Source organism: Colossoma macropomum, unplaced genomic scaffold, assembly GCF_904425465.1.
Source record: "Colossoma macropomum unplaced genomic scaffold, Colossoma_macropomum, whole genome shotgun sequence".
Lineage (NCBI taxonomy): Eukaryota > Metazoa > Chordata > Actinopteri > Characiformes > Serrasalmidae > Colossoma > Colossoma macropomum.
Window position 1 is genome coordinate 256,558 of NW_023494804.1, and position 13,615 is coordinate 270,172.

A 13,615-nucleotide genomic window follows, 5' to 3' on the forward strand; every position below is an offset into this window, starting at 1 on the left:
TGATTAGGATTTATAAATTTCTGAAATACTGAATTTTTAACATTCACGTGGTGAAATGTCCTGTGAAAAAGTGTTACTCATAGGCCAGGTGTGTATCACATGCTCACAGGCTCACTAGCCTGTCAATCTCTCTTTTCTGATTGTGCTCCTCTACTTTACTCTTTTATCCTTTCATTTATTCCTCCTTCCTCCGATGCAACCTATTCATTTAGTAAATCTTTACATTTTCAGACTGTTTTCACATTTTATGTATAACTGCAGTTTGTACTGATGGCACTCATCTATCTGCCGTACTTTCCTTTATTTCTTCCACCCATCAATCCATCCTCCCAGTGAAAAAGTAAATCATTTCATTTCCCATTGAATTTTCTACTGCTGAACTGTTCACCCACATTTTGAACTGATAGCACTTGTCTCCTTTTGTAACTGTTTGCCTTCGAATATACATTTTAAGGTTCCAGCAGGCTTTTTTAAGCAAACTTGGAATTATCTTCTTCTTTTTCTTCTTCTTCTTCTTCTTCTTCTTCTTCTTCTTCTTCTTATTATTATTATTTTACCCTCAAAATGACAACTGTTTATTTTACAGTTTACCCTGCCACTAAAGTGTGCTACACTGAATCTCTTCAGCAATACATTAATTATATATCTTCTTATCAATAAATGATTTACAAAATATTTTGATGTGTGACACAAAAATAAAAGTGTTAGTTATTGTCTAATCAAGTGGTAACAGACAGCCGAATAATTGTCACTTGGCTTGTTAAGGTTTAATAATAATAAATACAGCGTTATACAACTTTTAACTGCCAATTAAGGGCCGTTGTGATGTCATTATGGGACATTTATTATGAATTGAACTCTATTTTTAAGGGCCGTTGTGATGTCATTATGGAATGTTCAGTATGTCTCAATTTCTAATTGTGACTTCTGGGCCATTGTGATGTTATCATTGCAGCCTATTTATGAGTTATTTGGACATTATAAGCACAGTCTGGCAGTCTGTCACTTGCAATGCAAACAGTGTCATCAGTGATGTCATCAGTGAAGCCTATCTGTAGTTTACCTGTCAATCCTGATAGGACTCCCCTACCTCACCCTTCTGCCACATATATATATAGTGGAAATAGTCATCAACAATTCATATAAAGTTAAAATATGTCAAAAAACATGAATGCAGGCATACGCCTCGATTTGAAGGGCTGAATCAGCACCTCATTCTTTCCCCAGGGAGCTGTGTGAGCAGAGTGCTGGTGCTTGCACTCACAAGGCCATGTGGAAGAGAGGGAGGGGCATCTGCAGTGGAGTCTTTTGTTTTGAATTCAGTCTCTCAAACCCAGTGCATCTCTTTGTCTTTGAAATACTTTACACAGATATGAGATATACTTATTGTCATTTGAGTCACCGCACCAGTGTTCTAAATTAAGCAACGTTATCTGCTGGTTTGAGTTGTCTGAATGTCTGACCTGCCGTCTATGAGTTATTGATTTAATAAATGACTTAATCTCATAGAAAGGTCAAAGCTGAGTTCAATGATCATCTTCCGTGTCTCTCACAATCTCATGAAAAAGGGTTTCAGCTCAAAAATGTTTCTTTATTTGAAATATTTCATTCTCCGTCTAAGTCCTGTTGTTATATTTTTTAATGCCTTTATTTGGCACAATTATGGAGCTGCTTTTTACTTGTTACTACCGTTTTTTACAGTGTTTTCTAGTTCTGTGAAGTGACCTTGAGGATACAAAAGGCACAATATTCATTATTAATATTGCATTTTTTCAGGACATCAGAACCAAATATGTTAAATTTAGCAAATAAACATTGCGCAATATGAAGTCTCTGCAGAGGATGTTTTGACTTATTTCTACTTAGAAAAGCAATAAAACATAGTATTTGACCGGGGTGCCCAAATGTATGCATTAAAAAAAGAACTGGTCTTATTCTCTTTTTCAAACTCACTTATGCTCTCAGGTCATCTTCAGCTAGTCTACTAACCATTCCTCCATCCAGCCTTCATAGTTTTGGCAATTAGACATTTTCTGGATTTACTCCTCATCCCTGGATCTCTCTTTCCTCTCAAGTCAGACAATCATTACATATTTAAATCAAATCTTAAAACCTTGTTAAAATTCTTTCCACCAGCCTCATTTTACATTCTTAAAAAGATGCTTCTTCAAGGGTTCTTTAGTAAAGACGGTGGTTGTATATAGAACCATAAATACTTAACGAACCATTTGCATGCTTAAATGTTCTTTGCATGGTGACATGGTTCTTCATATTGATAAGGAATGTGTTGTAAATGTTTCTATATAGCACCAACAAGGTTCTACTATTGTTATGATGTCATGCTTGTAACACTAGAAAAACCTTTTTTCAAAAAGGCTGTTTATAGAACCCTTTACAACACATTCTCCATCAATCTGAAGAACAGTTTCACCATGCAAAGAACGATTGGAGCATGCAAATGGTTCATTAAGTGCTCAAGGTTCTATGTAGAACCAGTGTCCTTCCTAAAGAACCCATGAAGAATAATCATATATTTTTTTTTTTCTTTTTTTAAATGTTTGTAGGCTTATTCTAACTTTGTAATACATCTATATCCCCTCTTTACTGCTGTCTGTTTTGGTACTCTTTTATTCTTCTTTGTCTTCTGGTGTTTAAAATAATTTTAAACGTCTTTAGGTTCTGTTGTCTGTTGTATTTTTGAGTTTTATTATATATTGTTGTACTTGGTCAGTGTCTATGCTTTGTGTGTAATACTGGGTTTCTTCTAAATGATGACAGAGAGGTTTTAAAAATCTTCTTCTGTATTTTCTGCATTGCATTCACACAGCCTGGACACCACCCCCACCACCTACAGACATCAGACATCCAAATCTCTCTCTCTCTCTCTCTCTCTCTCTCTCTCTCTCTCTCTCTCTCTCTCTCTCTCTCTCAAGCACATACATGTACATTGACAACCCACACCCTACACCCACCCTTGCTGCCTGAACAGGAGGAGGGATGTGGTTTCCATGACAGCAGGCTGAGTCATGATGCAGGCTGTTCCATTGTCTAAAGAAACAGGGGGATCAGAACCACAGGGAATTTGATATGCTATTGATTTTATTACACACTGCAAGCAAGCAGTATTTCTCTCTCTCTCACTCTCACTCTCTCTCACTCTCACTCTCTCTCTATCTCTATCTGTCTCGCTCTCTCTCCTTCCTCTCCTCCCTGTGAGCGTGTCCACGTGGATGCGCATGCACACTATGCCTCATGCTCTTCGGCTCCCTCTGGTGTTTGCTAGAGGTATTTCATGTGCTCTGTTGTCCTTGTCTGTCATCACTTCTATTGCACTTCAGTTTGTCTAATAACGTTGGTTTTGGTCGTGATATGTATATGAGTCACCCTGTCTGACCTTTTATTTTTTCTTTCTCTTTTTCTTTCCATGCTGCTCCTGATCAATTCCACATCTACGCATCTCCAAAACAAGGTAAGAATTCTTATTTTTTTTTATGATTTAACACCACACGCACACCCACACCCACACCACAACAGCTATCATGAACACTGCAAAATGACAAGCACTGCATCAGAACATAGTTATATTTTAAGATAAAACCATATTCAAAGTCGAGTGTTGAAACAAGAAAAAAAAAAGTAAATTAGCATTTGCTTGGTTACACTAAATACATATTTGGGTGAACGTTATCCAACTAGAAGGGTCTTATCACAGTGGAGACATGGAAATATATTGTATGAAGTGAAATTGGAATTTGGGAATTTTAGCACTAAAAGACAAAGCAAACATATGAATTAAATGTTGCAAAAATGGCAAATTATCAATTCGCTTCTTTTGCTTTTCCCCTCAGTGAGGTGACATACTTGTATTATATTACACAGCTTAAACTGCAACTTTCAAACTTATCCATATAGAGCATGCAGTGGTGTCTGCAGCAAAAGTAGTCAAAACATCAATTAACTAATTAATGATCTCAATCACAGATGTCACAATGTGTCACAGTATGCACTGAAGCAATGATTTACCATGACATGTTAGCATTTATTTCAATTAAGTCATTAAGCTACCCACTCTGTCCTGTGAAATCATAGACAAGACCTTATACATTAATGATAGACTGGAAATAAACAATAGAGGTAGAATCAATACAATCACTGCAATGAAATATTAAAAGCAGACACTGTGTACAACTCAATTTTATTCATTATAAGGATGTCACACTATAAGAATGTACTTAATAGACCACCACACTGTGCATGATCGGTCATTTTTTGAATGTACTTCTTCAGGGACCACAGTATTCAGAAGTCAGCTGACTGACAGTAGTCTTACACTCTGTGGAGCTCATTTCATTCTCCAGCACTCACTTTCACAAAGTCCCTATTTCTAAACAAACAGCAGGGATTAGATTTTACACAAATATGCAAATTTGTACACTCTAAGGCACATTTCTACCTGCAGTAAGTTCTTTTCTTGATGTACATAATGTTGCTGTCAGAACAAAACATTGTACCTCCACTTTATCTATCTTTCTTTCTTTCTTTCTTTCTATCTATCTATCTATCTATCTATCTATCTATCTATCTATCTATCTATCTATCTATCTGTCAATTTCATAAAGTTTGGACTAACAGACATGGATCAATGTTGCCTATGATAAATAAAATCCTCTTATAGTAATAAAAAATAATATTATCTCTCTGCAAAGTTTTTGTTCTGACAGCAATAATATGTGTAGATTATTTGTGATTCTTTTTTCTTTGTGATGGCGTCATTGACTAAGCTGTGTGTCAAGGTACACAGCATATATTTTAGCTACTCTTTTTGAAGTATATTTATTAGGCATTACATACATTAAAAAGACATTTAGCTGTGTTCTCAAAACCGATGTACAACAACTCATAACTGATCATATACAAACCAGCAGTTTATTTTGTACGGGCTGTACATTGTGTTATTGCAGTTAAATAAATTGTTTGTCTAAGGTAGTTAGTAAAGGTATGTTTATCATTCCTTCAGTTTTAATAATGAGATGAACCATAAAGTTCAAGATTTTTATGCTATGATGATTTTAAACTAACTTCAATAACTTTCTTTAACTTGATTGGTAGAAACTTGTGCTTTTCTACTGTTACTTAACATAAATAGTAATTAGTAATCACTAAATGCCTGTATGCTATATAACTATGCATAATATATAACTTGTTGTTATATCTCCACATCACAAAAGCGTAACAAGTCATTTCTGGTCAAAACAATAATCATGGTGCCAAATTAAATCTCCTACAGTATCAATTCTACATATTTAAACAACTGCATGGCAAAATGTGCTACAATGTATTACACAAAAATGTTGCATTGACTGTCTATAATTTAGCCATAAGTTTCAATTATCTTATATAATTCATTGGTTTGGATGTGCATTGATCATTTTGGAGTTGACGGTAAGTGCTCTGATTTTGTTCCTGTCTTTTTAAACCACATTTGGACTTCTCTCATTGGACCTCTGACATTTCTACGTGTCTCTTGTGAAGATAAACAAAATCTTCCATCATGTGTGAATCTTCAATCTGAATTCGTTCAAACAGACAAACATACACCTGGTTTAACGATTAAAACTACTACAAGACATGCTTTTCCCAAACACTTTGACAGTTCATCAGCAGCGAATTCTTTACTCTGTAAAAAAGGCCAAACGTTGCTCGAGCTGTGTTGAAGCGAGTGCAGGAGCGCCGCCTCGCCGCCTGTGTGGCGCTGTCCGCCCTTGTGGTGCTGAAACGCTCCCCTCGCTCTGCAGCTGCGCTCTCTCTTTGTGTTGGTGCCCGCTTTGTTGCTAGGCGGATCAGGACCGGTTGAAAGACAGAAATGACGAGCTGTGCTGCGACTGTACGTTTTCAAATATACAATATTAGATCAAAACTGCGCTATCAAAGCAGTAATTCACTTTTCTGACAGATTTCTTTTGGCAAGTCGTCGTGTTTCTGTACGTGCTCCTCAACACAAGCCCCGCTGCTCCCCCTCCCCTCTGCCTCTCTCTCTTTCTCTCTCACACACAAACACCAGCTTATCTTCTTTCTCTACGAGCTCACATTTGCTGCTTTTCCCCTCTTTCGCCACAAGACGGCAGACAGAGTCCAGATTCAGAGTATGGGATCGCTTCACTGTATCACGTTAATTCTTATTTGGCCGAAAACTAATAATAATAATAATAATAATAATAATAATAATAATAATGATAATAATAATAATAATGTTAACACTTTATTTGGATGGTCCACTGTAGATTCTTTATAAATGTTCAGTGTATATTTAAGTAACATTCAACTAAATAGTCATTGAATGCCACTGAACTTGAAGTTGAACGTAACTTAGATGGTTCACTATAGATGCTTTGTAAATGCTTAGTCTGCCTTTCAATAACACTTAACTAAATATCCATTAAATTCAACTGAACTTGAAGTTCAATGTGAAAGATTTTATTAAGTCTATCCTAAACCCTAAACCTACACCTACTCCTAACCCTAACCATAATGTTGTTGATAATCAACTGAGGATCACCAGAAAGTTTGTTAATGATTTAAGTAGAAATAATAATAATAATAATAATAATTATTATTATTATTATTATTATTATTATTATTACTTCTCGTAGTAATGAGTTGTGTTTGTGGAATTGGGGTGTAAATATCTCTCAGATTCCTCAGTCTTCTCATACTGTCCACACTCCATATAGAAGGATGTGTACGCCTTTAAGAGTCAGTGAGAAGCTGACTGGTCCTCACTGATGTTTGGTGCACCAATGGCGTGCAGAGTTGTACAAAAGAGATCTACTCCCTCCCTCCTCTGTCTCATCATACACAGCTCAGAGCTGAATCCGTGCTTCCCAACAAAAGAGGCTCTTTCTCTGATTGGGAATATGTCTTCACTGCATTTATCTGGGTTTGATCTTTGCCTTAAACACGCGACCTTAAGACAATTTGGATGAGCGTTTGATGGTTTTGCAAGACACGATGGGGATTATATTCTTTTTAAGGAGGAACATATACTGCTGTCTTTTCCTTCTCGTTTGGAATACAATAGAGGCGCAGATTCGCTATAGCATCCCGGAGGAGCTAAGAGGAGGATCCGTGGTTGGAAATATCGCTAAAGATCTTGGTCTGGATTTATCTGAGGTTGTAGATCGTAAATTGCGAATCGCGTCTGGGTCAGGTAAGCAGTATTTCAGCGTGTCTGTGGAGAAGGGCGAGCTTATTGTAAATGAGAAAATCGACAGAGAAAGCCTTTGTGGGCAGAGCGTCCCGTGTTTGCTGCCTCTCGAAGCGGTTGTAGAAAATCCTCTGCAGCTGCATCGAGTCGAGATTGAAATACAAGACATCAATGACAACGCGCCCAATTTCAATTCAAATGAACGCACCTTGAATATCCCCGAGTCTATAAACCCTGGCGCTAAGTTCCTTCTGGACAGCGCAGACGATCCTGACGTGGGGACCAATTCTTTACAGTCTTACAGTCTAGATAGGAATAAATATTTTGTTTTAAATGTAAAAACTCAAGACGGTATAAAAATTCCAGAGTTGGTGCTGGATAAACCTCTCGATCGAGAGAAACAGGCTGTTCATAAGCTCATACTGACGGCTGTAGATGGTGGAAATCCAGTGAGATCTGGCTCTTGTGAAATCACGATCGTAGTTGTGGATGCTAATGACAATGCACCACAGTTTGAAAAGTCTTTTTATGAAGTAACAGTAGATGAAAATACACAAATTGGCAGTAACATCATAAAGGTCAGCGCTGTGGATTTAGATGAAGGACCAAATGGAGAAGTCGAGTACTATTTTACGGATAAAACATCTGATGCACTAAGGGCAGTTTTTGATATTGACATAAAGACTGGTATGATTAGCGTGAAAGGGCTGCTGGATCATGAACAAGCTAATTTACATAAATTTGACGTACTGGCAAAGGACAAAGGAATCCCTCAAATGGAAGGACACTGTAGCATAAAAATAAAGATCACTGATGTTAATGATAACGACCCGGACATAGTTATAACATCTCTTTCCAGTCCAGTGCCTGAAAATTCTCCGAATAACACTGTAATCGCGCTCATTAGCACAAAAGACGCCGACTCTGGCGAGAATGGGAAGGTAAATCTCACTTTGGCTTCTCCATCACCGTTTAGACTTAATCCTTCCCTATCAAACCATTACTCATTAGTTACAAATGGCCCTCTAGATCGAGAAAAATACCCAGAGTACGAGATCAAACTAAATGCCATTGATTCAGGTTCACCGCCAAGATCTACTCAAAAATCAGTTAAAATTACTGTCTCCGATGTCAATGACAATCCTCCAGTTTTCTCTCAAAAGTCATACACAGTTTATACTAAGGAAAATAGTGTTCATGGGTCAATATTGTGCTCTGTATCCGCACATGACCCAGACCTGGACCAAAATGCAAAAATTTCCTATTCCGTTTTGGACTCTAAAGTTCAGGATGTCTCAATTTCTTCTTATATTTACATAAACTCAGATAATGGCAGCATTTACTCCATGCACTCCTTCGACTATGAGAAAATGAAAGTGTTCCAGATCCAAGTTCAGGCGAAAGATCACGGCTCTCCGTCTCTGAGCAGCAACGCCACAGTTCATGTGTTTATTCTGGACCAGAACGACAATGCCCCCGCGGTCATTTACCCCTCTGCAGTCATGGGCTCCGTCTCTCATCAGAGGATGCCCCGCTCTGCTAAAGCAGGGCACCTCGTTACTAAGGTCACAGCAGTGGACGCTGACTCGGGCCATAACGCCTGGATCTCCTATCGGCTCGCGGAGGCCACGGACGCGTCTCTGTTCAGCGTCAATCTGCACACAGGAGAGGTGAGGACTAAGCGCTCCGTCTCCGAGCAGGATGACTCCTCTCAGAGGCTGCTGATAGAGATAAAGGACAACGGAGAGCCAGTGCAGTCCACCACGGTCACCGTGGATGTGCTGATAGAGGACGGCTTTCATGAGCCCATCTCAGACTATCGGAAGAAAAGCACAGAGATCAGTAAGAAAAGTGGGAAAATCACTCTGTATCTTATCATCTCTCTCGCTTCGGTTTCGTTGCTGTGTTTGATGACGTTCTTCATCTTACTGGTGAAATGTGCTCGAGGCAGTAGAGGCAGCTCGAGCTGCTGTATCAGGCGGAGCGAGTCTGGATATAAAAACCCCAACAGAAACCTGCAGATCCAGCTCAACACTGACGGACCCATTAAGTATGTGGAGGTGCTGGGAGGAGACATGATGTCTCAGAGTCAGTCGTTCGGCTCCTATCTCTCTCCAATGTCCGAGTTCAGTGATTTCACCCTCGTTAAGCCCAGCAGCACCACAGACTTCACAGACACGCTGAACGTGCTCGATGCGTCACTTCCTGATAGCACGTGGAAGTTCGAGAGTCAGCAGGTGAGCACATTTTTTTGCGTCATTTGCACGTTATTTTACCTTTTATCGCTCTTTTATGTATTTAGGGATCTTTGTTACGTATATTGTTTCTCACTTACTGTCTTTATTAGTGATTCTAAGTGGTCTAAAACCACCATTATAAAAAGGTATTCTGGCATCGGAGATGAGTGAAGTGTGTGTGTGTGTGTGTGTGTGTGTGTGTCTATATGTATAATTGTCATTCAGTAATAACCCATACAGTGTAGAGTAAAAATGTATAAACTACACACTAAAACTAAAACCAATACTTTATTTACCACTCATGTGTGTGCACACACACACACACACACACATATACAAAAAATTATAAATATATATATATATATATATATATATATATATATATATATATATATATATAATTTATTGACATTTTTTGTCATAAAAATACTGTGAATGTCGCTTTCTTTATAAGTTCATCATCAATGCTGTACAAATGGCTCAGTTATCATGAAATCACTTTCAGCTTTATCTAACTTCACAAACATCGTTTTTACAGCTTTCTACAAACTTTCTGAATTTTATAAGAAATTACTTTCATAGTAGAATCACCTCATCCACGTTTTTAAAGATATAAGTAACTGCTGATGCGTGTGTGAAGCCCAATCTCAACAACATATACCATGAAAAAACACGTCGAATGGGCTCAAAAATGCATTTTGAAACAAAGCCTTTTATACACACCAGTCAGCAGGCAGTTAAGGTCACAGTTTTCTTGTAAAATGAATTTATTTTCACCCTCCTATGGCAGAGTGCGTGACTACTGAGCCCCACTCTCGCTGTGTGCACGTTAGCTGCGCTGTCTCTTTAAGAAACTGCACTTGCGCCTGTCATAAGCTATTGGAGCGCGCTCTACCAATGGGAGTGCTGGTCTGCACAAAGAGATCCACTCCCTCCCCTTTGCCATATCTCTGATGAGCACAATGCATAGACTCAGACAAACGGGGAAGGAGAAGTGCGCTCCGCCATATACAAAGCAACCGGATAATGATTACAAACATGATTTGCCTTTAATGGGATATTTCACTTGAGTAAAATGTGCACCGGGACACTGGAATACTGGGAAGTCATTCGGATTCGGAAATGAGGACTCAAATAGGAAGGGAGGTCTTATTTCGGCAGCCGCTGTGGCTGTTCTGTTTCGTTGCCTTGTGGAATAGAACAGGAGCACAGCTGCGCTACACCATTCCGGAAGAGTTAAAGGAGGGTTCCGTTGTTGGGAACATAGCAAAAGATCTTGGTATTGGAGTATCTGAGATTTCTGAGCGTAAACTGAGGATAGCGTCTGATTCCGGTAAGCAGTATTTTTCATTAGATTTGAGGAATGGCGAGCTGATTGTGAAGGGCGTCATAGACAGAGAGGATCTATGCGAACAAAGCGCCAGTTGCGTGCTGCCATTGCAAATAATAATCGAGGATCCTCTTCAGTTTTATCGCGTGGAGATCGAAATACAAGATATAAACGACAATTCCCCACGTTTTCTTTCTGGTACGAACATTTTAGACGTGCCTGAGTCGACACCGACTGGAGCAAAATTTCGTTTAGAGCCTGCCCAAGACCCTGATGTTGGATCTAACGCTTTACGAACGTACACGTTAAGTAAAAATGATTATTTTGTCCTGAACCTCAAGAATAACAAAGATGGGACGAAAGTCCCAGAGCTTGTGCTGGAGAAGCTTCTCGATAGGGAAAAAAAGCCTATTCACCAGCTCATTTTAACAGGCATTGATGGGGGGAATCCGGTTAGATCAGGGAGCACTGAAATCACAGTGAGGGTCATGGATGTCAATGATAACGCTCCAATATTTGAGAAAGATTTATATGAGATTAAAGTAATGGAAAACTGCGCCCCAGGTACGCTTATACTGACTGTAAAAGCAAATGACTTGGATGAAGGGATTAATAGCCAAATACAGTATTCCTTTGGGGCACATACGTCAGAAATTATTCAGAATTTCTTCACTATCAACCCAGAAACGGGTGAAGTGTCTGTGTCCAAAAATCTCGATTATGAAAGCAATAAATTATTTGAGTTTGATATACGAGCTAGAGACAAAGGAACCCCAGCAATGGAGGGACATTGTAGAGTCCAGGTGGCAGTGGTAGATGTGAATGATAATGCTCCAGAGATCACCATCGCCTCCTCGCCTAAACCTGTGCGAGAGGACGCACCAGCGGGGACCATGGTAGCGTTGATAAACGTTAAAGATCTGGATTCAGGCGAGAATGGAAACGTAACGTTAACGACGTCCACTAACCACCCATTTAAACTAAAGCCAACGTTTTCCAATCATTACGCACTGATTACAGATGCGAAATTAGACCGAGAGCAGTTCCCAGAGTATAATATTGAGCTCAAAGCCTCCGATTCTGGATCGCCACCCTTATTCACAAGCAAGTTTGTCAGAGTAAATATACTAGATGTGAATGACAACGCTCCAGTATTTTCTATGCCCGTATACTCAGTTTACGTTAAAGAGAACTGCCCCCCGGGATCAATTCTATCATCAGTGTCAGCCACAGATGTAGATACGGGTGAAAATGCTAAAATAACATATTCTGTGCTAGATTCCAAAAAACAAGACATACCTGTATCTTCTTATGTGTATATTAACTCAGATAATGGCAGCATTTACTCCATGCACTCCTTCGACTATGAGAAAATGAAAGTGTTCCAGATCCAAGTTCAGGCGAAAGATCACGGCTCTCCGTCTCTGAGCAGCAACGCCACAGTCCATGTGTTCATTCTGGACCAGAACGACAATGCCCCCGCGGTCATTTACCCCTCTGCAGTCATGGGCTCCGTCTCTCATCAGAGGATGCCCCGCTCCGCTAAAGCAGGGCACCTCGTTACTAAGGTCACAGCAGTGGACGCTGACTCGGGCCATAACGCCTGGATCTCCTATCGGCTCGCGGAGGCCACGGACGCGTCTCTGTTCAGCGTCAATCTGCACACAGGAGAGGTGAGGACTAAGCGCTCCGTCTCCGAGCAGGATGACTCCTCTCAGAGGCTGCTGATAGAGATAAAGGACAACGGAGAGCCAGTGCAGTCCACCACGGTCACCGTGGATGTGCTGATAGAGGACGGCTTTCATGAGCCCATCTCAGACTATCGGAAGAAAAGCACAGAGATCAGTAAGAAAAGTGGGAAAATCACTCTGTATCTGATCATCTCTCTCGCTTCGGTTTCGTTGCTGTGTTTGATGACGTTCTTCATCTTACTGGTGAAATGTGCTCGAGGCAGTAGAGGCAGCTCGAGCTGCTGTATCAGGCGGAGCGAGTCTGGATATAAAAACCCCAACAGAAACCTGCAGATCCAACTCAACACTGATGGACCCATTAAGTATGTGGAGGTGCTGGGAGGAGACATGATGTCTCAGAGTCAGTCGTTCGGCTCCTATCTCTCTCCAATGTCCGAGTTCAGTGATTTCACCCTCGTTAAGCCCAGCAGCACCACAGACTTTACAGACACGCTGAACGTGCTCGATGCGTCACTTCCTGACAGCACGTGGAAGTTTGAAAGTCAGCAGGTGAGTGCTTGTTGGAATAAGTATGTGTTTTTGTTGTTCGTTGCTGGTTAGTGGCTCCTTTGTTACCCTGACCTCTGATTGCCCGTCACTTTCGGTGCTGTTCTTGTGGTTTGTGGTGCTGAAATCTCATGTTGAGCTGGATGCGCTGTATTTCATATGCTGGTATTTTTATTTCGCCGATTGCACTCAGCAGTGATGAAAGCTACATTTTTTTCTAGTTCTTTATATTTTATAGTTGCTAAGCGCTTTGAAAATGAGAAATGTCTTAAGCACAGCAGCACCACAGACTTTACAGACACGCTGAACGTGCTCGATGCGTAGTTACCTGACAGCACGTGAAAGTTCGAGAGCCAATAAGTTAGTCTTTGTTTTTGTTTTTTTTTGTTTGTTTGTTTTGTTTTGTTTTTTGTATAAAGTTTTTCCTTCTGTGCAAAAAAAAAGTATTTAAAGCGTTTTCGTAACATTTTATTCTTATTGTAGTCTCATTTCTTTTTAAATATATATGCGTCCATTTTTTCTATGCATTTCAGAGATGTTTCGCCACATATTGAACGTGGTTCATATGAACCATCAGCGTTCTGTCATTTAACGTTGCAAGGTTGAA

At 39.8% G+C, this 13,615-nt stretch overlaps 2 protein-coding genes across 25 annotated transcripts in view; both read left to right on the forward strand.

Moving 5' to 3' along the window:
* LOC118824489 (protocadherin gamma-C5-like) overlaps positions 1–13,615 on the forward strand; it is a 216,995-nt gene that overhangs the window by 162,048 nt on the left and 41,332 nt on the right. Inside the window, exon 1 of one of the 24 annotated variants that reach the window (XM_036594704.1) lies at positions 10,428–13,011. The exons of the other annotated variants lie outside the window; for them this stretch is intronic. Within the exon in view, the coding sequence (XP_036450597.1) occupies positions 10,564–13,011 (2,448 nt within the window). The 5' untranslated portion in view covers positions 10,428–10,563. Of the gene's footprint in view, positions 1–10,427; positions 13,012–13,615 lie in introns of those variants that run through there. 24 annotated transcript variants of the gene reach the window in all.
* Positions 6,695–9,612, forward strand: pcdh1g22 (protocadherin 1 gamma 22). The gene has a single exon (XM_036595483.1). It carries the CDS (start codon positions 6,991–6,993, stop codon positions 9,610–9,612), a length of 2,622 nt encoding a protein of 873 aa, XP_036451376.1. The 5' UTR covers positions 6,695–6,990.